This window comes from Monodelphis domestica, chromosome 6, assembly GCF_027887165.1.
Source record: "Monodelphis domestica isolate mMonDom1 chromosome 6, mMonDom1.pri, whole genome shotgun sequence".
Taxonomy (NCBI): Eukaryota; Metazoa; Chordata; class Mammalia; order Didelphimorphia; family Didelphidae; genus Monodelphis; species Monodelphis domestica.
In genome coordinates this window covers 263821059-263848948 of record NC_077232.1, presented here as the reverse complement: position 1 = coordinate 263848948, position 27890 = coordinate 263821059, and the positions used below count along the sequence as shown (strand labels likewise).

Here is a 27890-nt window from a genome sequence, read left to right as displayed (position 1 = left end):
CAGCTGGGGAGTGTTTGTAGTCAGATTTTTACTACTCATTTCCAGGCCTCTCTATCCACAGGAACTAACTATCCCTTATTTTTAGATTGTCTAGTGAAGGACTCCCAACTATGGTTGGTAAAATAGTCAAATCATCATTGCTCACTCATGAATAGAATCATACCTGTGATAAGAGTTACATCCTAGGATTATTTAGGTGGCTCCTTGGATAGAGAGCCAGGCCTGGAGATGGGGGATCCTGGGTACAAATCTGACCTCAGACACTTTCTAGCTGTGTGACCTTAGGCAAGACACTCCATTGCCTAGCTCTTACTACTCTTGGAACCAATACTTAGTATTAATTCTTTTTTTTTTTAACCCTTTCCTTCCATCTTAGAATCAATATTATATATTGGTTCTAAAGCAGAAGAGTGGTTAAGGGCTAGGCAATGGGGGTCAAATGACTTGCCCAGGACCACACATCTAGGAAGTGTCTTAGGCCAGATTTGAACCCAGGACCCTCCCATTTCTGGACCTGGCTCTCAATTCACTGAGCCACCCAGCTGCCCCTACTTAGTATTGATTCTAAGAAAAAGGTAAGTTGTTTTTTTTTAATTACATTTTAGAGGGTTATGTATACTTAACCCTTTTCAGGGAATTAAGCAGTTCAGAATTCTTTGCACCCAGAGATTTACTTATTGGAATGACAATGAGGTACAGGGATGCATATTTCATTTGGATGGCAGTACATTGTGATGGTCCCCAATGTTGTCAGCATTGGCTTTATTCCATAGGTAGTATGAAAATACTAAGCAAACATTGTGGAGGTTTCATGCGTGTGGCAATGTGCTAAAGTAGGATGAATACTAACTCTAGAATCAAAGGACCAGGAATCAAATCTGTTTCTGTCACTTTCTTCCTTCTTAATAGTGGGTGACCCAATTGCCCTATTTTGGTTTCAATTCCCTCATCTATAAAATGAGATACTTGGAGTCGATGGTGCCCAACATCCCTTCTAGCCCTCAATGTATAATCCCAGGCGGTTCTCTGAGGGCCAAGGAGAATTTCCTCATAATAACCTTTTAAAGAAGGCATTTCAAGTGTCATTATTCTTATTTCATAGAAAAGGAAACAGAGATTCCCAGAGTTGCCCAAGCACACACAACCAGGAAATGTTAGCGCTGGGACCTAAGACCATACTTCCTATCTCCAATTCCAGTACCCTTTGCATAAAATCATTCTGCCTCTTGCCATCAATAATTCACTGAGAATTCATGAAGCACCTACTATGTGCCAGGCATGATGCTAAGCAATGGGGATACAAATAAAGATAAAAGACAATCCTTGCCCTCATGGAGCTTACAACCTTAAGGAATATACAGATCACCATTAATATTCTCAACACATAAACAGTGTAAGATGTCAATGGAGACAACCATTCCTATTGGTGACTCATCATATGGGGTTTTTGTGCATGTGTTCTAGGTCTGCCCTATTCTTTCTCTGTCCCACCCCAGATCTTTCTAAGAACTGAATAAGAAAAGACCTTCCAGAGAAGTTGGGCAAAGAACCCATACTGGAGATTTCTCACCTGCATTCCATTGAAGGGGGGATTCCAGTTTAGCATGAAAAGCAGAATTTGTCTGACCTTCTGGCAAAAGAGCCCTGCCCTGAGAAAATTGAGCCATTGCATCAAACAGCTTCGTTCTTAGTCAGTAACGAGTGGAATCATATCAGCATGATGTTTTTCTTTCTGAAAATGATGAATTTGCTGTAAATGGCAAATAGTTATATATACATAATAAATGTTTTTCTCCCTTTCAGAGCCAAAGAGTCTGTCAAACATTTTCACGTGGAATACACAGGCTATTCATTCAAGTTTGGTTTCAATGAATTCTTGAGTTTGAAGGAGTTTGTGAATCATTTCGCAAACCAGCCTCTGATTGGGAGTGAAACAGGTAAGCTATGTGCAAATGGGAGTCTTATAAGAGTTTGTTTCAGAGCTGGAGAAAGAGGAGGAGACATACGAACATCAAATTCCATAGCTATAATCATTTGGCACCCTCGCTAGCCTTTAAACATGTGATACTTGGGATTATCTCCTTTACAGTCGATGTGCTATTATCTTGTTGAGTCAGACAAACTTGAGTTTAAATCTGGCCTCAGACATCTACTTGGTATATGACTTTGACCGAGTCACTTAGCCTCTTTTTTTGCCTGTTTCCTCAACTGTAAAATGGGAATAATAAATAGTGCTAGAACATATCTCCTACAATTGCTGTGAGGATCAAATGAGATAATATCTGAAAGGACAAAAAAGCCCTTAGAATAATGCCTAGCATATGGTTGGTACTATATAAATACATTCTCCCTTCCCATTCCTCTTCAGGTAAGACTCTTAAGCTGAAGAGCAAGTCTAAATTTGCACTAGTAGAAATGATTCCTCACTGGAAAATTCCTTGTACCACAGAAATAATAGATCTAGTTTAAAGAAATAAGTCAGGTTAAAAGTTATAGAATAAAAAAGGATATTTTTGTAAAAAACTTTTTCTTTTGAATGGCTTAAGTGAGAAAAAAAATGCCAGGTTTTGAATGTGAGAGCTCCCTCCAGGAATTGAAAGGCAACTTTCCAATACAGTACCTTAAAATCCTTGAGAGTTGTCTGGAAGTTGAGTCACTGACCCATGTGACCAATGACCTTGAGCTCGGACCTATCTTGACCCTAAGAACAGCCCTCTGTAACTTAGGCTATACAATAGATTCTATTTATCATAAGATAAAGCCAACCTGACGTACCCAAGGTCTCTCTTCAGCCCTACCTCAGAGCTCTGTCCAGAGCACATGCTCAGCAAATATTTGTGGATTTGATGAACCAATAGCCCAGAAAAATGCTTTTTCAGTGAAGGTGTGTGCATTTTTTGTTCTCATCTACCCATTCCATCAGGAGAAGGCTTCACACACTTGAGGTAGATATCTCCTAACTCACCAAATGTCTAAAAGCCTGTCAGGTACCCTCAATGAGATTTTACTCATTTATTGACTTTGTCTTCCTGGGATGTAGCCTCTGAGGCCCATGGTACATCTTCTTGGAGTCAATTTGGTAAGAAGTAAGTGAAAGGTGGACACTAAAAGTGATTTCAGCAGCCCTGAAAATGGTTCAGCAAATCCTCACACCAGAGATTTCTAGTCCTCCCTGCATACCACAAAGCACAAAGGAGAGTACAGTAGGTGCTATGGAGAACTTAGAGTATGATCAGATATCAAAGATGCCAAGGTCATCCACTGCATTTGGACCATCACCAGTTGTCTTGACTTTTTTCTTGCCACTGGATTTTGATGACTCAGGAAGAGAGAGTGAGGCTGATGACTTTGTGCAACTCTGCCTCACTGAAATCCAGCTCTTGCAAGTCAAGACATCATCCCATGGTGTTATTGGTCCTCTTCAAAGACAAATAAGGGCTGTTAAACTGTGAGGAGCTGCCTGCTAATATCCATTTAATAACTCTTTGAAGCCTTGAGATATATTGACATTGAGATTCTTCAGTTTTATCATTCTCTGGGGAAAATCACCCCATTCCTAGAAGGAAAAAGAAATAATAATGAAGACAAAGCAAAAGAAAATTTGAAGAAGAGTGCTTCCAAAAAATGTTCCTTACAGTAAGAATTTTAGACAGAGATAGGAAAGATTTTGAAATATAACTTAACTATTTGGTTAAAAGAGAGTCACAATGGCAGAATATATAAATTAATAAAGGAAAATCTAACTGAACTGCAAAAATATATATATATATATATAAGCTAACACAATAATTGTAGGAGACTTTAATTTTTCTCTCTGAGAACTGGAGTAATCTAACAGAAAGATAGATACAGAGGAAAATTGGGAATTGAACAAACTGTTGAATAAGTTAGATCTAAAAGACTTAAAGCATCCTCTGAATGGAAACATTAGAGGATATACATATTTCTCCAGATCATATTTGCAAAAAAATCAGTCATGTGCCAACAAGACATTTAAAAATTACAAATCAATATAAAAAAGTGTGAATATCATGCACATTCTTTGTGGAATATAGCAATGAAAATGGTAATTAATATAAGGAACACAAGCAAAAATATAGACATTAGTAAAAATAGTAATGTCATTCTGAATAATGATATTCCAAAAAAAAAATCACAGAAATAATCAATAGCTGTGTGTGAAAGACTGATAATAATGAGACAACATATCAAAATTTCTGGAATGAAGGTAAAGTCTTCATGGAATGCAGTCCTCAATGGAATTTTTTTAATTTACATGAACTATCTTAACATACTTGCTTGAATAATATCACACACACACACACACACACACACACAAACACGCACACATACATACACACACAAAAGACAATGTTGAAGATTTACTGCATTTATGTATTATAATTCTAAAAAGGGTAGAATCCATTAGACCTGATTCTGGATCTTTAGAAAACAGTCTTACTATAAAATTTTTGATGAAGAGAAATTCATTCAGAGAACAGTTCAAGATGCTTTTATTCTCATTCTGTTGCTATTTTTAATCTTTTAAATGAAGGTTTTAAAAGGCAAACTTGGGTAGAGAATAGAGATAGTGGTGCTGGCAATAAGAGTACCTAAATTCAAGCCCTATCTCTGTCACATGTTGACTCTGTGAATCTGAGCAGTCATTTAACTCCTTGGAGGACCCATCAGACTAGAAGTTGCAGAACAGGTACAGATCTTCATTAACTGAGGAAATTTCCTCACTGGTAGTTTCTTATACCAATGAGGTCACAAGTCTGGAAAAAAAATATCAGGAAGATTTGCCTTCCTAAGTTTAAATCTGGACTTGGACACTATAAGGATGATATTAGAAATTAAATTTTGTTATATAAGTTTGGAGAAGAAGTAGAGAAGCTGGCTTGAGAAAGAATTGGAGCTTCAAATAAAGCTGAGACAGTGTCAGTTTCACTTACTAGTTGGGGACCCAGGGCAAGTCACTTAACTCTATTTTCCTTGATTTCCTCATCTATGAAATGAGCTGGAGAAGGAAATAGCAAACCATTCCAGTATCTTTGCCAAGAAAACCCCAAATGAGGTCACAAAGGATCATATCTGATGGAAATGACTGAACAGCAGAGTCTCCCCTAGTTCTGACAATCTGTATCATAATCCTTCTTTTTCTTAATGATAGATATTAAATCATCCCAAATTGCCATAGAAGTTGCTGTTCTCTCTAATATTTTATACACTTACTAAAATACTTTAAATTCTCAAAACTTCATTTTAAAGTAAAAAAAATTCTTAAAGTAAGCAATAACTACAACACCAATTCTCAGCAATAATTTAATAGCTTAAACAGTAGAGGTTTTCTCATTACTAATGCTAGTGGGAAGGGGTAGATAATGGGGGTTAAGTGACTTGCTTGGGTCACAGAATTAGGAAGTATCTGAGGCCACATTTGAACCCCAGGAGCCCTGCCCTCCCCAGTCTCTGGGCCTGACTTTCAACCCACTGAGCCACTTAGCTGCCCCAAATGCTTTATTATTTTTTATAGACTGTTATTGGGTTTTTAACCTGCAAACTGATCCCAAATTTAAGCACCAGAATTTCCAAAGAATCAAACATGGTGAACCAAATGGCAATGAATAGAAGTATGGGTAGTGTATTTGAAAATGATCACACAGGCTACCTACAGAATCACTCTCTTGTCCCTTGAATCACCCGTCTAGCATTATGAAATAAGAAGTCAACTATTGCATAGGTTTGGACTTCCCATTTTCACAATTAGCCCTAAGCCAACAAATTTCTGTTTGGCTTTTTCTTGAATGCTGAACTTCCACTAACCTTAAACTGCTGTTCCCTGACTGAGAGAAGTTACTACACTATCATAGTCCCTTTGTAACATTAATCTCATCATTTCTTTTTTTGCCACCAGCATTTATTTTATTTTTAAATAATATTTTCTTTTACCCCCAGTTACTTGTAAAAACTACTTAAGTATATATTTTAATTTTGAATTCCAAATTCTCTCCCACCCTTTCTTGCCTACCCCCTCCCTGACAGCATAAGACGTCTGCCTTGATTTTACATGGGCCATCATATCATAATTTCTTTATAAGATTATACCCTGCCTCCTCCAAGGTCTTTGTGACACATATTAATTTAAAAGCTAAAATGATTCAACATTAATTTTATTTTAAGATTTATAACACCTCTGGAGGTGATTGGAGATTTTGAGATTTCTACATGTCAAAGAAAGCTAGTTTTTTGTTCTTTCCCCTCCTACTGCCTAAAAAATAGAAGAAAAGCCATTTTAAAAGTCACTTAAATAATTAATCAACTCTGATTCTTGCCACAGGGCATATAATAAAATGCATTACCTTAGCAGTACTTTCTGTCCTCTCAAAAGATATTGTAACATCCTTCATATAGAGAATTTAAAAATGAGTTGCTATTTGCAAAGTAGATCTGATAAATCATAGTCATACATGGATGTAGCACGGGGAGAACTGCTAAAACTTTAAAGGCCAAACAAAGGAATTTATATGGATGTCCCAAAAGTAATAGCAAAGGTTTTTAAGCTGCTAAAGCTTTCAGCAACACATGAAAATAAAAAAAAGAACATGAATACTTACAAGAAGAGAAATTTGTACCATTTCCAGGGTAAAGTTTAAGACTGTTCCAAGCCTTTTAGGACATCCTCTATTTTGAGGGCAGCTAAATGATACAATGGAAAGAGTGCTGGACCTAGAGTCAGGAATACTCGTCTTCCTAAGTTCAAATCTAGCCTCAGACACTTACTAGCTGTGAGCAAGACCCTTAGCCCTCTTTGCCTTAGTTTCAAAAAGAACTGAAGAAAGAAATGGCAAACCACTTCAGTGTCTTTGCCAAGAAAACCAAATGGGGTCATGAAAAGTCAGACATGACTGAAAAACACCTGAACAACAGCAATATATTTGATCCTGGAGGTAATGGGAAGCCAATGGAGTATATTGAGGTACAAGGAAAATGCTTGGTATACCAATTAAACTGTTACTATTGGACAATAAAGCCCCTTCATTCATTCTTGTGATTCTATGAATTAGTATTATTTTCCTGTTTTAAAGATGAGGGAATTGGAGAGCAGATCATTTAATAATTGACTCAAGATCACACAACTAATAAATAGCAGAGCTGAGGCTAAAATGCAGTTTGCCTGACTTCTTATGTGGGTTTTCTCTGACTAGAGATGCCACTGTTTTGAAGAACTGGAAATAATAGAAATTTCTCTTCTTCTCTAACTCATATTCCTTTTACATTTTCATGCGCTGCTGAATTCAGTTCAAGATATCTGAATCAATAATAATTGTTGTTCGGACATTTCTCTTCATGACAAGATGGGAGTGGTTTGCCATTTGTTTCTCCAGTTCACTTTACAGATGAGGAAACTGAGACCAAAAGGGTTAAGTGACAGGTCCAGGTTCACACTGAAGCTAGATTTGACTTCAGGAAGATGAGTCTTTCTGACCACAGGCTCAACACCTCGCTTCCCTCTTATATCTATTTTCTTCACATATAATTGTTTGCATGTTGTCTCCCCTTTTATGTGAGTTCTTTGAAAGCAGAGACTGATTTTTATTTGGTTTTTTGTTTGTTTGCCTGTCTTTGCAACATCTCAGTGCTCCGAGTCTGCTCCACTCTCCATTTTTCCACGTTTCCCTCATTATACCACATGCCATGGTATAGTGGAAAGTCTTGGAAAACAGAGCTAGACTCCAACACGTAGCAGCGCTACGCCTGAATGGAGCCAGCATTTATTTCCTTGAGCCTCTGTTTTCTCATCAGAAAATGAGGACATGCAGTATTGTTCTCTGGAACTCACTGGTCTGGCAGGAGACGAAGAACTCGGTGATCTCAAATCATGATGCAAATGTGGCTTCTTTTTGGCCAGTTCCTTTTCTAGGATCTAGGGAAAACCACCAAGTTGGGAAACAGCACAGTCCAAGACCTTAGGAAGCTTATTCCTTCTAAGAGGGAAGAGAAGAAAAATAAGTAGGAGACAACAGAAAAAGGAAGGATCTGGAAAAAATACTAGAATCAGTGTGAGGGACGAGAATTGATTTCCAATGGAAGGAGGAGAGGAGGAGGTGTTTGGGGTTAATACTGCATGTGGGAAATTGCCTAGAACAGGCTTTGATGAAGTGAAGGATTTCCGCAGGCAGGGAAGTGGAGGGAGGACAGCATGGGTGACTTGCCTACGTGGAAGCCTGAGACAAAGGGCAGGAGGAGATTGGGTAACAATAGTGAATAATCCAGGTTGGCTAGAATGAGAGTCCTGAATGAAGCTACTGGCAAATATGACTGGAAAGATGGGTTGGAGTAAAACTGAGGAAGGGCTTTTAAAGGCTATAGAAGGAACAGCTAGGTGGATCTGTATCTTGAGTGGATTTCTTTGCACAGATCCTGGAATGATTTGCCTTTTTTACAGATGAGGAAACTAAGGCAAACAAGCTTTAGTGCTCAGTCACATAGCTAGTAAATGTCTGAGGCTGGATTTGAACTCAGGTCTTTCTGACTCCAACTCTATAAACCATACCACCTAGTTGTCTGGAAATCATAGAATCTTAAGAGTCGAAAGGAACTTTAGTGATCATCTAGCCCAGCCTATACCCAAACAGGAATGCTTCTTGACAAGTATCTTTGAGTGGTCATTTCGCCTCTATAGTAAGACCTGAAAGAGAATTGGTCCAAGTTAGCCCATCTCTCATTGTGCAACAGCTACTTAAGCCTAGAGACAGGAGGTCCTGGGTTCAAATCTGGCCTCAGACACTTCCTAGTTGTGTGAACCTGGACGAGTCACTTAATTCCTTTTGTCTAGCCCTTATTGCTCTTCTGCCTTGGAACCAATACACAGTACTGATTCTAAGATGGAAGGGAAGGGTTAAAAATAAAGGAGATAGAGGGCAACTGGGTGACTCAATGGGTTGAGAGTCAAGTCTAGAGACAGGAGGTTGTGGATTCAAATCTGGTCTCAGACACTTCCCAGCTGTGTGACCCTGGGCAAGTCACTTAACCCTCATTACCTAACCCTTACCACTCTTCCTTGTTGGAACCAATACATAGTATTGATTTTAGTGCAGAAGGTAAAATAAAATAAAAATAAATGAAGGAGATAGGATTTTGTTTTAGAGGCAATAGGGAACTGATGATGGTTTTTAATCAGGGGCATAGTCCAAACTGTGCATTAAGAAATTATTTTCCTATAGCTTTATCAAGGATATATATCAGAAAAGAGAGAGACCACAGGCCCAAAGCAGAGTCAGAAAGTCTAAAAGAGTCTAGGCAAGAGCTTGAACTAGAATGGTGACAATCTGAGGAGGAGAGAATGGTAGAGACAGCATGGTACAGCTAAAGGAGCATTGGTCCTGGGAGGACTTGAGTTTGAATCCCACCTCTGATGCTTTGTTTTTGTTCAGTCATTTTAATCATGTTTGATTCTTCGTAACTCTACTTGGAGTTTTCTTGGCAAAGACACTGGAGTGGTTTTTGCCGTTTCCTTCTCCAGCTCATTTTACAGATGAGGAAACTGAGGCAAACAGGGTTAAATGATTTGCCAAGGGTCACACAGCAAGTAAGTATCTGAGACCAGATTTGAACTGAGGAAGATCAATCTTCCTGACTCCAAGGCCCAGCACTCTATTCTCTATGCCACCTTGCTGCATACTATTTCTTTAACCTTGAGCACATCAATTAACCCCTTGACCTCAGTTTCCCTATTTGTAGCATGAGGGCATAAGTCTTGATGAACTTTGTGGTCCATTAGCATTAGCTCTAAGATCCTGTGGTGGACATGGAAGACTTGATAAAGAGGGGAAATGTGTTAAAAATATCTCCTTGATTTAAAATCTAGATGACTAGCATGATAATCCAATCAGCATACATAGGAAGGAGCAGGGTGGGGAAATCACAAGATTAGTTTTGGGACATGTTAAATTTGAGGTGTTGGCAGGATACTCGGGTAGCAATAGCAGGCATTTAGATCATGCTTTAAAGTTGGCAAAGCACTTTACAAATACCTCACTTTATTCTCATGACATCCCTAGGAGGGAGGGACTGGTATCGTCATTTTACAATTGAGGAAACTGAGGCAAAGAATACTCATTCGGTTGTTTTTCCATCATGTCCAACTCTTTGTAACCCCATTTGGGTTTTTTGGGAGGCAAGCACACTGGTCAGGTTGGCCATTTCCTTCTCCACTCATTTGACAGATGAGAAAACTGAGACAAACAGAGTTAAATGACTTGCCTAGGGAGGTTGAGACTAGTGACCAGGCATTGATGAAATTCCCACTCTGTGTTAGGCAACGTGCTAAGCATTGGAGATACATATACCAAAAAAGAAAAAGAGGCAGCCTCTGCCTTCAAGGCGCTTACAATCTAATAGGAGAAGAAAATACAGGAAAGAAAGCTGAAAGGGGGAGGGGGCTGGAAAGTACCAGATGGAGGATGTGGTATTAGAGACATTAGGGAAGTTCCAAAGAAGTACAGTTAGATGGCAAAGGAGATGTCTGTACTGAGTCCCCTCCTTAAATGGAGGTTTTGGAGTTCATGACTCTATCCTTCAATCAGAGGGTGGGGGGGGGTGGGGGGGAATAGAATTGCTCATTGATCATTGCAGAATGATGAAGTCTTCCCTGTGATGAATTCCTGGGGCATGATAAATCAGTTGAGGAAAGGAAGTCTCAAAATTGGGCAAGTCAGGTAGCGAATGACTTGCTCAAGTTCATACACATTAGTAAACATCCAAGAAAGGATTTGAGGCCAAGTCATCTGATTCTAGAGCCAGCACTTTTCCCTACAGGCATTTAATAAATGTTTTGTTAATGGGCAGCTAGGTAGCACAGTGGATAGAGTGCCAAGTCTGGAGTTGGGAGGATCTCAGACACTTCCTAGCTGTGTGACCCTAAGCAAATCATTTAATCCCAATTGCCACTCTTCAGTCTTAGAGTTGATAGCACAGAATGTAAGGGCGTAAGATAGACAGACAGATAGAGAGATAGACAGACAGACAGACAGATAGATAGATAGATAGATAGATAGATAGATAGATAGATAGATAGATAGATAGATGAATGGATACTTGTTGAATTAAATCCAATAAATGCCTTCATGAAATCCAGGTATTTTAGGTCTAAGGGTATCCTGTTTTGCCAGTAAAAAACAAAGTGTAATTAATCTAGCTAACATCTTTTGTCCTTGATGTTTCCATGGCTATCTCCCTTCTTCAATTTTCACAAACCATTCTTTGATGAAAATGTTCTAGCCTTTTGCTTTGAGATGAAGTCACGCCTTTGGTTTATAAGCTCCAGCCACTTCCCTCTTTTAAAAAAAGTGGAAGCATTTGTTCATGTTTAGTCTGACGTACCTCTTCTTGTTCACCATCATCATCTGTCAAATGTCATGGCAGTAGGTAGGAAGTAGCAACAGAGAGTGGAGCGAGAGAGAAAACCTGAAGCCAGGAAGACCTTTATGACCCTGGGCAAGTCCTTTCCCTTCCAGTGTTTGAGGCTACTGTAGAACTATAAGATGACTATAAGTTGAAAGTACCAGCCTGCATTGAGGGGAGGGAGTTTTCTCACTGGGAGTGTCCTATTCCAAAGAAATCCCAGGTCCCCTTTTCTTATCTCACTGACAGTTGTTCAGCAGTCATAACTATCAAGTCTTTCGGAGTCCTTGAAAAGAGTTTGTCTGGATCTAAATTATACTGATGACAGCTAGGTGACCTTTTTTAAGTTGCCTTTAAGGAGCAAAAGATTTCTAAAGAGCTAAGCTGGTTGATCTGGGATGATAAAAACAATAGGTCTTTATTTAGTTCTTTTATAGCCCCTTTATCTTGGGTTTACTTTCCCCTGCAGAATTTTGGTCAATGAAATGTTTTCTATGATTGATTGAAATTTCAGTCTCTCCAAATTCGAGGGGGACCATCTGAATGTGGCTGGCTTCTTTATTGCTAGCCTGATGATGGGATAATGGTTACTTTTCCACAGCCTCCACAACAACTCATTCCCATATGCTCCTCAGAATCAGGCACATTATATCTGTTGCCTTAGGTGCTTCTTCTACTTCCTGATCCTTGAAACCTTTGATCTCACTTCCTTTTCCTTTTGGATCTCAAACAATCCAAGTTTCACTCTCTGTGGGATAGACCCCCCAAATATTACAGGCTCTGAATGCTATTCTCTTCTTTCTCTGAATTATATTTATCCACCTTCTAACCTCTTGACATATATGAGGATTACCCTGGAGCTCTTCAGGTCCTTTTTTCTTCTTTATTTCCTCCATGAATCAACTCTTGTATCCTTTCCAAGAACCTTTCATTCTCTTTGATAACATACATAGTGGTGACATAGAACAACTTGTACTGTGGTCATAGGGCTATTGTCACTGGTAAAAGTACAAATACTTCCTTACTCTTGGTAGGTCAGTTCAAAGTTCTTGCTCTCTAGCCTTACTGAGAATGAGATTTCCATCACTCTGTCATTCCTATTGTTAGCCCTTATGGACAACTGTTGAACTGCCATCTCAAACTACCTTTTTGCCATGCTGGGTTGCTAAGAGTTCAGTCAAAAAAAAAAAAGCACTAATTAAGGGCTCTCTGTGTGCTAGTCATTATACCACATAGAGTAGTGACAATGAAACTTTTAGAGACTGAGTGCCCAAACTGCAATCCTCACACCACATGTGAGGTTCCCGCCTTACCCCAGACAGGAGCAGGAGGAAGCACTCCCATTGGGCTGCTGGGCAGAGGGGAGGGTGATATGAAAAATGACCATAGGCACAGGTGGAGAGAGGGAGGGGAGTTGCCCCTTCCGGCACACATGCCATAGATTCACCAACATGGACATAGAGAAAACAAAGAAAGCTAAAAACTTGCCCTCTTGAGTGGGGCTTTATTTTTAACAGGCTTTTCTCATGAGAGGCTCTAGGATATAGTGAATAAAGTTTTGGACTGGGTTCAGGAAGAACTGGAATTCAAATCCTGCCTCACCTCCTTACTTGTCTTATTTGTCTCTGTCTTACTTACTTACCTACCTCATGGATTCCTGTGATGAGATAGCATACATAAAGGTTCTGCAAACCTTAGCACAAGCTACATAAATGCTAGTAATGATATGCTTTGACTGGCAAATAGACAATGAAACCCCAGTGCAAACAGATGCTTCCCTCATAGTAGAACTGAATTACCAGCTCCTTCAGAGGTCTTTATCTCCTCTCTTTCTTGGTAGAAGACCTTCATCATCACTTCTTGTCTTATAACTCCTCTGATGACAGTAATGTTTGGCAACTGAAAATCCCAGATTGGTACTCAAGGGAAGAATTTGAGACTATCTGTATGATTTAGAATCATATAAAAAAGTGAGAATTAAAATCACAGAAATAGAAGATGAGAAAATATATTCAAATGTCATTTTCTGAAGAGTAGAAATCTTGACTTATTAAGTCACTCAGTCCAACTTGCATCAGCCCTGACTGCTCCAGTGCTCTGTGGAAGTTACCCTGGGAAATTCAGTATTGTTGTTGTCGTCATGGGTCATCATCATCATCACCATCATCATGTCCTTAAGCATAGAAAGATGAGAGTTCTTCTTGCTGACCTTATGTCCTCTTGTCTTAAAGCAGCCCAATGAAGAGCAAGAGAGGAGCACACTAAAATCATCATTCTCCCCACCAGTGTGCATTCATATATGAATCCTCTTTCCCATATTTTGCTGTGCCTATAGTGGAGTCCTCAATACAGACTTGGTATCACTGAAGAATGGTCTGTACTTTATGTGTAACAGAGTACTAATGCTGACAAGCACACGGCTAGATTCTGTGAGTTTCTCTCACCAGTTCTCCATACTAGAGATCTCCCTAGCTATTGAGTTGTAAAATAGCATTCAGTGGACACTAGAACTCAAGTTTTACAAAATAAGCTGAATGAGTGGCATAGAGTTGTTTGAGTCATGTCCAACTCTTTATGACCCTGTTTGAAGTTTTCTTAGCAAAGATATTGGAGTGGTTTGCCATTTCCTTCTCCAGCTCATTTTAATAGATGAGGAAACACACAGGGTTTAGTGACTCAACCAGGGTCATACATCTAGTAAGTGTCCGAGGACAGATTTGAACTTAGGAAGATAAGCCTTCCTGACTTCAAGCATAGGGCTCTATTCACTGTGCCTTCTAGTTGCCCCCAGCGTAACGACTACACATGCTAATCTGGTTGGCAACAGGCATTTGACAGATTCTCTCTCTTAACCAAAGCTATAAGCTGCTTCTCCCTCTGAGGTGGTTAATAACACTTGCCACAATTTTTTGAACCACTGGAGGTGTGGGTTAGGTTTGACAATGGAATTCCAAGTATGCTACTCGACCAGATTTTCCAGGTCATCTGAACAACTCACTCCTCTGAGTTCCTATTCTCCTCATTATGAAAATGAAGGTACTTTCCAGCTACCTATAAGAGGAGAGGTTTGGGAGGGTGATATATCCTGACAGAATGTCAGCTCCCTGGGGTCATCGACTACTTCTGTTTTGTCTTTTCCCCCCAATGCCTGGCACAGTGCTGGCATATGGCAGACACAATAAAAGCCTGTTAATTGATTCCTTGCTACATTGGGGCATATGGGAGTAAGGGATTACCCAGATGAAATGATTATTCACATCAACATGGTTTGGGACATTGAATCTTCTGGATGATGGTAAAGTTCTTGTTTTTCAGTTGTTCCAATCATGTCTTGCTCTTCATGACCCATTTTGGGTTTTTCTTGGCAAAGATACTGGGGTGGTTTGCCATTGCCTTTTCTAGTTCATTTGACAGATGAGGAAACTGAGACAGAGGGTTAAGTGACTTGCCCACTGTGACACAGTTAGTGAATATCTGAGCCAGATTTGAACTCAGGAAGACGAGTCTTCCTGACCCCAAGCCCAGTACTCTATTATACCACCTAGCTGCCCTCACTGATGGTAAAGGAATGTCTTTAATATTCACTTGAACCTCAGTGTTTAGAGGATTAGGAGGAAATGCATCTGTGATTTCATCAGTGTAGGGAATTCCCTGTGAGGGAACTCCTTCTAGAATTGTAGGTCTTTCAAGAGCATTGATAGGTTAAGTGAATCTGCCATGGGGCACATAGCCAGTATATATCCAACTCGGGTCTTCCAGGCTCCCAGTCTGTCAGTTCCCATTGCCTTGCTACCTCTCCTGTACCTCACAGTATTGAGGATGACAAAACTCCATATTCATGGAGTCATTAAATGTTAGGCCTGGAAGCAACCTTCCAGATTATCTGGTCCAATCCTTTCATTTCAAAAATGAGGAAAATAAGTCTTCTCTCCATGAGATGACTTGCCCAAAGTCACAGAGTCAATTAATGGCAGAATCAGTCATTGAGCACAGATCTCTTGACTCCCAATTTATTGCCCTGTCCACTGTTATAAATAGAAATGAATGATGGAGGCTTATTGGGGAACATGTCCCCAGCCACCCCCTCTGCCCTCAGTAAAATATATTAATAGATAAGGGAGATGGCTTAAGTTGAGGCTCTCCCTGCTAATCAGGTGGATGTTCACCATCACCTACAGGGGAGGAGAAGAGTTGACAGTCTGGATGGACCAACTCCTCATTAACTATTCACCAATCAGAGATGTCTTGGGATGCCCAAGGGAGGGTTTGAAGAATGAGCTCACAGATTGTACTTATGGATCTGCGTGAAGGGACTTCCTTGTCTTTGATTATCAAGAGGATTCTAGACTATTAATTTCTTGGTTGATGCTAGCCTGATCAATAAATGGCTATTTTTACCTAGAAATCCATCTCTCAGAATGTGTAATTGTCACATTAAGGATCCCTGTGAACTATATATTAACTTAGAAAACTACATATTCACAGTATCTATGTTCTATTGTATTTTAATTTATTTTGTTAAAGATTTCTCATTTAAATTTTAATCTGGTTTTAGCAACACTAGGAAGTGTTGCAGCAATAATGTTGCCCATGAACCATATGTTTGCTCTCTCTGCTATATGTCACCCTGATCCATTCAGGGAGACCAGATATGACCAGTATTGCACTAGCCAAGGCAATCACTCAGTTCAGTAATCATCTAAAATAGGGACTTGGGGCAGGGGGAGGCAGCTGGGTAGTTCAGTGGATTAAGAGCCAAGCTCCAAGTCCAAGGTTCAAATCTGGCCTTAGTCACTTCCTAGCTGTGTGACCCTGGGTAAGTCACTTAACTCCCATTGCCTGGCCCTTACTGTTCTTCTGCCTTGGAACCAATACACAGTATTGATTCTAAGATGGAAGGTAAGGGTTCAATTTAAAAAAAAATAGGGGCTTTATAACCTCAGGTCTGTAGACTCCCAAGGAGGTTATAGATAGATTTCATGGAATCTAGGAACTAACCTCTAATACAATCAAGCATCTCCTTCTGTTATGAATGATATAGGTAAGGTTGTAATGGTAAATGTTTAACAACATTTTTTTCTATCACTTTCTCAGGTCTAAATAATTTTTAAAACCCCAATAAATCATTTTGTAGTCTTTGCTTATTTCCACATTTTAAATGCTCACCCTGAAAACTTAACAACTGTCTCTCCCTTGCTGGTACACACTGGTTCTAGAACACATTTAGACTATATAACAACACACGAGAATAGATGCATAGGCTTCACTAGACTGCCTAAGGGGTCCATAAAACACAGAAAAGGTTGAGAGGCTCCATTCTAAGAATTGTGCCAAGTATTGAGAAATTCTGAAGCTAAATTTAACTTCAGAGGCAGGAACGAGCCATCTTCCAGAAGAAGGGCTGAAAATGAAATAAAGCCTATAGCCATATTTCCCAAGCTTCTGGTCCCTGATTCCCTAATAGTCTTCTCAACTCCTCTCCCATCCCCACTCAATTATCACCCCTTATCTGAAAGTTGCAGCCAAGCCCCAAAGCTGACATGGTCTGACTGTCATGGATGTCAGAGTTTCCTGGTCCATGAGTCTGGTGTTCTTTCTTGAACATGAGAGAGTAGTCTTCCCTCAGATAGGTTTCACTAGTGAGATTAAGAAAACCTCTTCTCTGGGGTCACAGAAGTGAGAAATTGTATAATGAGCTGGCTTTTTGCCTTGCCTAAATTTTTCAGTCTAAATCCATCCCCAGTCACATAAGCTAGAAGCATCGGGTAGGTACCATTACTTTCTTCCTAGCCTTCCCAGAGGCAGGCAGTTCATTTATGCTTTCTTTACTGGGTTAAATTTCAAATATTTGGGGCATAAAGTTTCTGAATCCACTCTGGGGATGAGAAGGACCAAAGCTGAGACCCTGCAGGAATTTGAGACGTCTGGGCACCAATTGGTGCCAACATCATGGCTATATTTTTCATTCTGGTCTAGGACTGTACCTTTACTGCTGTTTCTTTAAAGGCTACTGGCACATCCTACCTATCACTCAAATTCAGAACCTTGGAATTACTCTTTACTGTTTGTTATTCATTCTCTTTTAACCCCCAACATACCATCAGTTGCCAGGGCTCGTGGATTTTGCTTCTACAATATCTATTGCATCCTTCTCCTTCTCCACACTCCTATGGTTACCACCTTTAATTTAGGCCTTCACCACCTCTTGTGCAGACTATTGCAATTGTCTCTTAATTTCAGTTCCACTTCTCTCCACATCTCAACCAAATGCATCTTCTCAAAGCATGTCCAGATCCCTCCTCAAGAAGCTTCTGTTGTTTCCCATTGCCACTAGAATAAAATACCACTTCCTCAATTTGTAAATTAATTTTTAATTCAATTTTCTACATTATGAACTTGAAAAACATTAACAAATGTGAATATTTCCACAAATAACAGAACTAGAATTGTATATGAAACTGAGGATCTCCATTACATACAGCTTTTTAAAAAGCATATATGAAACTTAATAAATTAGTGCCAACAGAGTCCTACCTATCTGTGTTCCCTTCTAAGCTTCCTTCTTTGCTCTTCTGTGTAAATTAAATGTTTCATTGATGATCTTTTCTTCTTTTTTCTATTTTCCATTATTTCTATTATTTTCTCTATTTCCATATTTCTATCACTTCATCCTTTACATATCCCTATAAATATCTTCTTCCCCTAAAAAGTCCATAAATGTAAACAGCATGTGTAGTCAAGCAAAAAATATACATAATTTCCCACCTCAATGATCTCCTAGGCTTCATAATCTCCAGAAACTCAGCATCCAATAACAAAATTAATCCTGAAACTCGGACTTCTTCACTACGTTCTACCTCTGCAGTCCCTCCCTCCCTCCCTCCCTCTGATTGGAGAGGATGGAGGGAAGCTTAGAGAGCTCTTTTCAGATCCTCCACCATCTTAAGGAGACTGCCCAGGGATGTCACCTCATCATTTCCCATCCCCATTGCACCTGGTACTCTCTTTCCAATCTTCAACTTTTTTATGTGGTGTCTTTCCACATCAAATTTTGAGTTCCTTGAGGACAGTGGCTATCTTGTTTTTCTTTACATCCCAGACACATATTGTGGAGTGATAAATTTGAAAGGCTTAGCTGTTATTGGCAATATAATGATCCAGGTCAAATCTGAGGGACTTAGGACAAAAAATGCTATCCACCTCCAAAGAAAGAAATGTTGGAGTCAAAATACAGAGCAAAGCAGACTATTTTTCCTTTGTTTATTTGGTTGATGTTTGGGGGTTTTAGTCTTATAAGATTACTCACAAAAATGAGCAACTTGGAAAAAATAAAATATATCCAAAATGATTAGACCAGTGCCTGGTACATCGCAGGCATTTAATAAATGTTTATTGACATGTCTACCTCATTCTGTAACTTATTCTGTAATATAGAGGGAAATTCTTCAGTAGTTGTGGTCATTGTTGAATCATATTTGACTCTTTGAGACCCCATGGACCATACCATGCCAGACCATCTATCCTTCACTGTCTCTCAAAGTCTTCCAAGTTCTATATAGTGTATTTTAGGCACAAGCTTATCAGAAGCAATTTTTACTTATTTTGATTAAGTGATTTCTAACCATTTCTGCTGGGGGTGAGGGAGAGGGGAGTCCAAAGATGTGCAGAATTACCTTTGCCTCTGAAAATCTAACACAAGCCATTGGGAGTTAAAATTCTTAGCCTTCCCCCCAAATAAGCAAGATTTGACCATCAAGATTAAGCAAAAGACTGATACAAGAAGGCAATTTGGAACTATGCCCAAAGGGTGCTAAAAGACTGTCTGCCCTTTGATCCAGCCATAGCACTGCTGGGTTTGTACCCCAAAGAGATAATAAGGGAAAAGACTTGTACAAGAATATTCATAGTCACATTCTTTGTGGTGGCAAAAAATTGGAAAATGAGAGGATGCCCTTCAATTGGGGGATGGCTGAACAAATTGTGGTATATGTTGGTGATGGAATACTATTGTGCTAAAAGGAATAATAAAGTAGAGGAATTCCATGGAGACTGGAACAACCTCCAGGAAGTGATGCAGAGCGAAAGGAGCAGAAGCAGGAAAACATTGTACACAGAGACTGATACACTGTGGTACAATCGAATGTAATGGACTTTCCCATTAGTGGCAATGCAGCGATCCTGAACAACTGGAGGGATCTATGAGAAAAACCACTATCCACATTCAGAGGAAAAACTGTGGGAGCAGAAACACTGAAGAAAAATAACTGCTTGATTACATGGGTCGAGGGGGATATGATTGGGGATGTAGACTCTAAATGAACATCCTGATGCAAACACCAACAACATGGAAATAGGTTTTAATCAAGGACACACGTAATACCCAGTGGAATTGCATGTGGGCTACCAAAAGGGTGGGGGAAGGGGAGGGAGGGAAAGAATATGATTCTTGTAACCAAGGAATAATGTTCTAAATTGACTAAATAAAACTTCAAAAAAAAAAAGATTAAGCAAAGTTTCAAAGTTAATCTAACAGTTTGCTTCATCAAACAGAGCAATAGTCATATTATTTTTGGCATACCCATATTGCTAAAAGCTTTCCATCCCTTTTCAGGATCTGCCTTCAGAACTGTTCCTTTCTAGCTTTAAAAAGATCAACTCAAAAGATATTTCCATTAGTTGAAGTAATCAAAGACATTCCTTTTCTTAATCAGATTATTGCCCTAAACTAGTATGGAGGTATTCTAGCAAAAAAAAAATGGGGTTCCTCCCTGAATTCACTGTATGGAAAGAAAGTAAATCCTTTCTCCCCTATGCCACAGACCTACCCATTAAAAGATATTGTTTCAGAATTCATCATTAAAGAGAGACTGAATAGGATTTTTCATCCAAGTGACCAAGGACTTTAAAGAATTGTCCCAATATTATATAACCTAAAGAGGACAAGTGGACCCCAAGATGCTACCACAGAAGCATGCTTTTTTATCAGTTTTTTAAAGTCATAAGTCATTGATTTTATCAAAGTTTTAAGTCTTTTAAAATTGTTTTAATGCTTAGTTACAATAGTGTAGCCATTCTGTACATTGTTCTCCTGGTTCTACTCACTTCACTCTGCATCACTTTAATTTCTTACCAAGTTTTTCTAAAATCATCCATTCCATGTTTCTTATAGCTTAATAATATCCATTATATTCTTATACCATAATTTGTTCAACTATTTCTCAAGTGATGAGCATTCTTTTAGTCTTTGCTATAATTTTTTAAGTGCTACAATGATTATTTTTTTGCATATCTGGATGTTTCCTCTTTTTCTTTGACCTCTTGAGGAATATGCCTAGTAGTTATCATTGCGTCAAAGGCTATACACCATTTAGTAACTATGGGAATAGAGTTACAAATCACTCTTCAGAATGGTAGAACTAATTCATAATTTCAATAATACAGCACTAATGTGTCAGGTTTTCCATAGCCCCCCTAACAATTGCCATTTTCCTTTTCTGTGATTTTTGTCAGTCTAATGAGTATAAGGCAGAATCTCTGAATTACTTTATTTTTTCCCATTTGAATTAGTTTATTTAGTCAATATAGAACATTATTCCTTGGTTACAATGATCACATTATTTCTCTCCCCACCCTTCCCATAGCCAATGCACAATTTCATTGGGTATTTCTTGGGTCCTTGATCAAATAGGTTCCTATTTCCATGTTGTTGATGTTTGCACTAGGATGTTCATTTAGAGTCTACATCCCCAACCATATCCCTTCCATCCATGTATTCAAGCAGTTGTTTTTCTTCGGTGTTTCTACTTCCACAGTGTTTCCTCTGAATGTGGATAGTGGTTTTTCTCATAGATTCCTCCAAGCTGTTCAAGGTCACTGCATTGCCACTAATGGAGAAGTCCATTACATTCGATTGTACCACAGTGTATCAGTCTCTGTGTACAATGTTTTCCTGGTTCTGCTCCTCTCACTCTGCATCAATTCCTGGAGGTTGTTACAATCCCCATGGAATTCCTCCACTTTATTATTCCTTTGAGGACAATAGTATTCCATCACCAACATATACCACAATTTGTTCAGCCATTCCCCAATTGAAGGGCATCCCCTCATTTTCCAATTCCAATTTTTTGCCACCACAAAGAACGCAGCTATGAATATTTTTCTGCATGTCTTTTTCCTTATTATCTCGTTGGGGTATAAACCCAGCAGGGCTATGGCTGGATCAAAGGGCAGACAGTCTTTATCGCCCTTTGGACATAGTTCCAAATTGCCCTCCAGAATGGTTGGATCAATTCACAACTCCACCAGCAATGAATTAATGTCCCCACTTTGCCACATCCCCTCCAGCATTCATTACTTTCCTTTGCTGTCATGTTAGCCAATCTGCTAGGTGTGAGGTGATACATCAGAGTTGTTTTGATTTGCATCTCTCTGATTATAAGAAATTTAGAGCACTGTTTCATGTGCTTATTAATAGTTTTGATTTCTTTGACTGAAAATTGCCTATTCATATCCCTTGCCCATTTATCAATTGGAGAATGGCTTGATTTATTGTACAATTGTTTTAGCTCTTTATAAATCTGAGTAATTAGATCTTTGTCAGAGGTTTTTGTAATGAAGATTGTTTCCCAATTTGTTGCTTCCCTTCTAATTTTGGATGCATTAGTTTTGTTTGTACAAAAACTTTTTAATTTGGTGTAATCAAAATTATATTTTACAGTTTGTGATTTTTTTTCTAGCTCTTGCTTGGTTTTAAAGTCTTTCCTTTCCCAAAGATCTGACAAGTATACTATTCTGTGTTCACCTAATTTGCTTATAGTTTCCTTCTTTATATTCAGGTCATTCACCCATTCTGAGTTTATCTTGGTGTAGGGTATGAGATATTGATCCAAACCTAATCTCTCCCATACTGTCTTCCAATTTCCCCGGCAATTTTTATTAAATAGTGGGTTTGGGTCCCAAAAACTGGGATCTTTGGGCTTATCATAGACTGTCTTGCTGAGGTCATTTACCTCAAGTCTATTCCACTGATCCTCCTTTCTGTCTCTTAGCCAGTACTAAATTGTTTTGGTGACCACTGCTTTATAGTATAGTTTGAGATAATTGGGCATAATAGTTTTTAATGATTGCCTTAATTTCCTCTTCATTAGAGGTGAGGACTCCCTTTTCATCTTGGATACTGTCAATTTGGTTTTCTTCTTTCCTTTTTTAAATTAGACTGACTAGTACTTTGTCTATTTTATTTGTTTTTTTTTCAAAGTACCAGCTTCTCATCTTATTTATTAAATCAATAGTTCTTTGACTTTCAATTTTATTAATTTCTCCTTTGATTTTAAGGATCTCTAATTTAGTCTTCATCTGAGGATTTTTAATTTGTTCACTTTCTAGTTTTTTAATTTGCATGCCCAATTCATTGACCTCTGCCCTCCCTAATTTGTTAATATATGAACTCAAGGTTATAAATTTCTCCCTGAGTACTGCTTTTGCTGCATCCCATAAGTTATGAAAGGATGTCTCATCATTGTCATTCTCTTCAATGAAGTTATTAATTGTTTCTATGATTTGTTCTTTAACTAACCAGTTTTGGAGAATCATATTGTTTAATTTCCAATTAATTTTTGATATGCCTCTCCATGTACCCTTACTAATTATTATTTTTATTGCATTGTGATCTGAGAAGGTTGAATTTATTATTTCTGCTCTTTTGCACTTGTTTGTAATTATGCCCTAATACATGGTCAATTTTTGTGAATTTATCATGTACTGCTGAAAAGAAGGTGCATTCTTTTGTCCCTATTTATTTTTCCTCCACATATATACTAACTCTAATTTTTCTAAGATTTCATTCACTTCTCTTACCTCTTTCTTATTTATTTCTTGGTTTGATTTATCTAGTTCGGATAGAGGAAGGTTCAGGTCTCCCACTAGTATAGTTTTTCTATCTATTCCATCCTTGAGCTCCACTAGTTTCTCCTTTAGAAATTTGGATGCTATGCCATTTAGTGTATACATATTGAGTTCCGATATTTCCTCATTATCTATACTGCCTTTTATCAGGATGTAATTACCTTCCCTATCTCTTTTAACTAGATTTAGTTTTAGTTTGGCTTTGTCAGATATCATGATTGTGACTCCTGCCTTCTTTCTATCAGTTGATGCCCAATAGATTTGGCTCCATCCTCTTACTTTCACCCTATGTGTATCTACTTTCCTCATGTATATTTCTTGTAGATAGTATATGGTAGGGTTTTGGATTCTAATCCACCCTGCTCTTTGCTTGTGTTTTATGGGTGAGTTCATTCCATTTGCATTCAGAGTTATGATTACTAGCTGTGTGTTTCCCAGCATTTTGATTTCCACTCCTTGTCCTACCTTTTCTTCTTTCACTATTTCCTTCTACACCAATGTTTGTTTTTAATCAGTCTCCCTAGTTCCCAGCCTTATTTTATTTCCCTTTCTACCCCCCTCCCTTCTTATTCCCCCTGTTATTTTCCCTGAAATCTTTCTAAATCTATGCCCCCACCTTCTCCCTCCCTTGTACTGTTTCCCTCCCCACCAGTCCATTTGTTACCCTTCTACTCCCCTATAGGGTGCAAATCTATTCTCTGCCCCAATGGATTGGATTGTTTTTCCCTCTTTGGGTCAATTTTAATGCACATAAGAGTTGAGTATTTCCTATCTCCAACCTCTTTACCCTTCCAGTGTATTGATGTTCTCCCCCCTCCCACCATGAGCTTCTTTGTGATATATAAATTTACCCCCATTTGTTTCTTTTTCCATTTCTTTTAGTATTAATCTCTTTTTTAGCTCTAATTGTATATATGTATATATACACATGTATATGCATTTATGCATACATATATCTATATATCTATTTATGTCTTGTCATTTCATTCTATACAGTTTGTCACTGTTCCCTCTAAGTGTAATTCTTCTAGCTGCCCAGATGATAACAATAATTTTTAAGAGTTACCAATGACCTCTTTTCTTATAAGGATACATAACATTTTAACTTATTGAGTCTCTTTAAAAAAAGGGGAGGGTTGTTTTGTTTTTCTTTTTCCCCCTCTTTTTTAATTACCTTTTGATGATTCTCTTGAGTTCTGTGCTTGGGCATCAAATTTTCTGTTCAGGTCTGGTCTTTTCTTTACAAATGCTTAGAATTCTTCTATTGTGTTGAATGACCATACTTTCCCCTATAAGAATATAGTCAGTTTTCTTGGGCAGTTGATTTTTGGTTGTAGACCTAGTTCCCTTGCTTTCCGGAATATCATATTCCATGCCTTTCGGTCCTTCAGTGTGAATGCTGCCAGATCCTGTGTTATCCTCACTGTGGTTCCATTGTATCTGAATGATTTCATCTTGGCAGCTTGTAATATCTTTTCTTTGGTCTGGTAGTTCTTGAATTTGGCTATAACATTCCTGGGTGTTGTCAGTTGGGGATTAAGTACAGGAGATGATCTGTGGATTCTTTCAATCTCCACTTTTCCCTCTTGTTCTAGAATATCAGGGCAGTTTTCTTGCATAATTTCCTGTAGTATTATGTCCAGGCTTTTTCTTTTGTCATGGTCTTCTGGTAGACCAATGATTCTTAAATTGTCGCTCCTCAAACGATTTTATAAATCCTCTGTTTTGTGAATGAGATGCTTCATATTTTCCTCAATTTTTTCATTCTTTTGGTTTTGTTTTATAGTGTCCTGCTGCCTTGTGAGATCAAATAATTCTAGTTTTATTCTGGTTCTTAAAGACTGGATTTCTTCCCTTACTTTTTGGTCATCCTTCTCCTTCTGGTCTGATTTTCTTTTGAGGTCATCTTTCATTCTCTTTACCTCGTCTCTCATCTCCTTTGCCTCATCTTTCATCTTCTTTGCCTCATCTTTCATCTCCTTTGCCTCATTTTCAAGCTGGTTGATTTTTACTTTCCAGACACTATTTTCTGCTTCCAGATGACTTATCTTAGTTTTTAAATTCTTTCCCAATCTTCTTCATCCTCTCTTAATTGTGTTTTTAATTGTATTTTGAGTTCTTCCAAAGCCTGTATGCAATTTGCTGGGATTTCTGTTTTATTCCTTGCCTCCTCCTCTGTTTGCTTTTATATCGTTGCCTGTACAGAAGCTGTCGATTGTAATTTCTTTCATCTTTTTCTGTTGTTTGCTCATATTTACCCCTTCTTTGCTCCCCGTATTTGTCTGTGCTCTTACTCCACTCATTTTTTTGGTTTTGGGGCTTTCTGTCAGTCTTGGAGCTTTGTCAGGAGATCTCTCCATGCATTCTGTGGGGAATGGGTGTTGGAGTTTGAGCTTCCCTGTCCTCTTGAGGATTTTGATTGGATTAAAGTCCTGCAATCTGTGGGGGACAGGTGTTGGAGCTTGGGCTTCCCTGACCTCTGAAGAGTTTTGATGGAATTAAGTTCAGCTGGGTTGGTCTGGGTGTGCTCTGAGGCCAAAACCTCCTGGAAGGCTGGAGCAATATGTAGGGTCTCCACAGCCCTGACCAGGCTGCCTGCTCTATGCTCCCTCTTCAGCTCCTCACCTGCCACCTGTGTTTGATGCTCTAAGCCTGACACAGCCCTGCCCACAAGGTACACCCTCCAGACCAGAGCCTTTGCCTGCCCAGAGGTTCCCGCTGCCACTGGAGGCTTAGCGCTCTGGGGGGAGGGGAGGGTCCTGGGACCTTCCTCCTGCCTTCCCCTTAAACCCAAGTATTCTTGGATTCCAGCTTTTGGTGGGGCGTACCTTTTGAATTGAGTCCGCAGGAGGGTTCATTTGATTTTCAGTCCCCTTAGGAGCAGTCAGTTTGTGATCAGTAAGGAAGGGTATTCAGAAGTCTGAACTTGTGCTGCTTCTAGGCTACCATCTTGACCAGAGCCAATATTTCTCTGATTTACTTTAATTTTAATTTCTTTTATTATTAATTATCAGGAGCATTTTTCCTTTTGTTCTTGATAGCTTGAACTTCTTCTTTTGAATATTGCTATATATCCTTTTATCTTTTGGGTAATGATTCCTATTCTTTATTTGTATCAGTTTTTGTATATCTTATATTTCAGATAGCTTATCAGAAAAATTTCTTGAATAGTTCCCCCAGGTAACTTTTGGGGAGTTCTAATTCTTCTAAGAAGATTATGTTACAAACATAATCTCATTTGATCCTTACAACAACACTGGGAGGTAGGTCCATTTTACAGTTAAGGAAACTGAGGCAAAAAAATTTAAGTGAATTGCCTGAGGTCATATAGCTATTGAGTTTCTGAAGCCAGATTTGGACTCAAGGCTTCCCTACTCTAGGTCTATATCATTTTCCTGTAGCACCTAGTTGTCTAATATCTGACTTCTCAATATTTTATAGTCTCTGTAGTTATTTGTGACGTGGTTTTTTTTTTTAATTTTTTTTTGGATTTGGGTGGTAATAAACAGAAAGGCTGATTTTTTTGTAAGTGTGCTATTGTCTTTATTGTTATTCTATGTCCTAGAAATAATTGTTTTAATTGGTTTTTAGTTGATGCTCTAAGTCAAAGAATTCTTAACCTTTGGGGGCAATCTGGTAGAACTAACAAATTCCTCAGAATGACGCTTGTTAATTGATTGGAGCATGTATCAGTAGAAGTTTTGAGTTGTTTTTTTTTGTTTTTTAATTCTTACCTTCTGTCTTAGAATTAATACTAAGTATCAGTTCCAAGGCAGAAGAGATGTAAGGTCTAGACAACTGGAGTTGGAAGTGACTTGCCCAGGGTCACACAGCTAGGAAGTGTCTGAGGTCAAATTTGAACTCAGGACTTTATATCTGTAGGCCTAGCTCTCTATCCTCCAAGTCACCTAGCTGCCCCCACTTGGTTTTATTTTTAAATGTCAAAAGAGGGGCCAGAATCAAAGCTACTCCTTTTTGAGTGTTTCTTTTCAATGTTTTGTATTGAAAACCATTCCTCTTCCTTTCCCAGTGAGACACATTAGTAGTCATTTCTTCCCTTGGACTATTCTTTTGGCCTCCAATTTGTTTCCCTGAATTTTCCCTAATCAAATCCAGACTTTTCACAGCTGCTCACATAATCTTTCTATGACACAGGTCTGAGTCCTTCCTTGCTCAATGTCACTTCCTTGCTCAAAACCTTCAGGAGATGCCCCCTAGTCTAGCCTAGTCAGGCAGTCAACAAACATTTATTAAATACTTCCTAAGTGCCCAGCACTGAGTCACAAATATAGATTCAAAAACATATAAAAGCAGAGTTCCTTCCTCCATGGAGCTTATAGTCTACTGGAGAGAAGACATTCAAATGAATATATTTGTAGAAGGTAAACTCAAATTAATTAGACATGATCTCAGAGAGAAAGCATTAGCAGGGAGGAATGGGAGAACTACAAAAGGTTTCGTGAAGACGGTGACATTTGAATAGTCTTGAAGGAATACAAGAGCCTTACCTAAGCACTTTGGACCCCCTCACCCACCCACAATCTGGTTCCCTCTATAATTCTAGCAGCACTCTCCCTTTC

General features: G+C 38.7%; 1 protein-coding gene across 4 annotated transcripts in view; it reads left to right on the top strand.

Annotated features, from left to right (window-relative positions):
* DAPP1 (dual adaptor of phosphotyrosine and 3-phosphoinositides 1) overlaps positions 1–27890 on the top strand; it is a 111159-nt gene that overhangs the window by 69810 nt on the left and 13459 nt on the right. For all 4 annotated transcript variants that reach the window (XM_056803158.1, XM_056803157.1, XM_056803156.1 and 1 more), the window contains one exon: positions 1804–1937. In XM_056803158.1, the coding sequence (XP_056659136.1) occupies positions 1804–1937 (134 nt within the window). The remainder of the gene's footprint in view (positions 1–1803; positions 1938–27890) is intronic.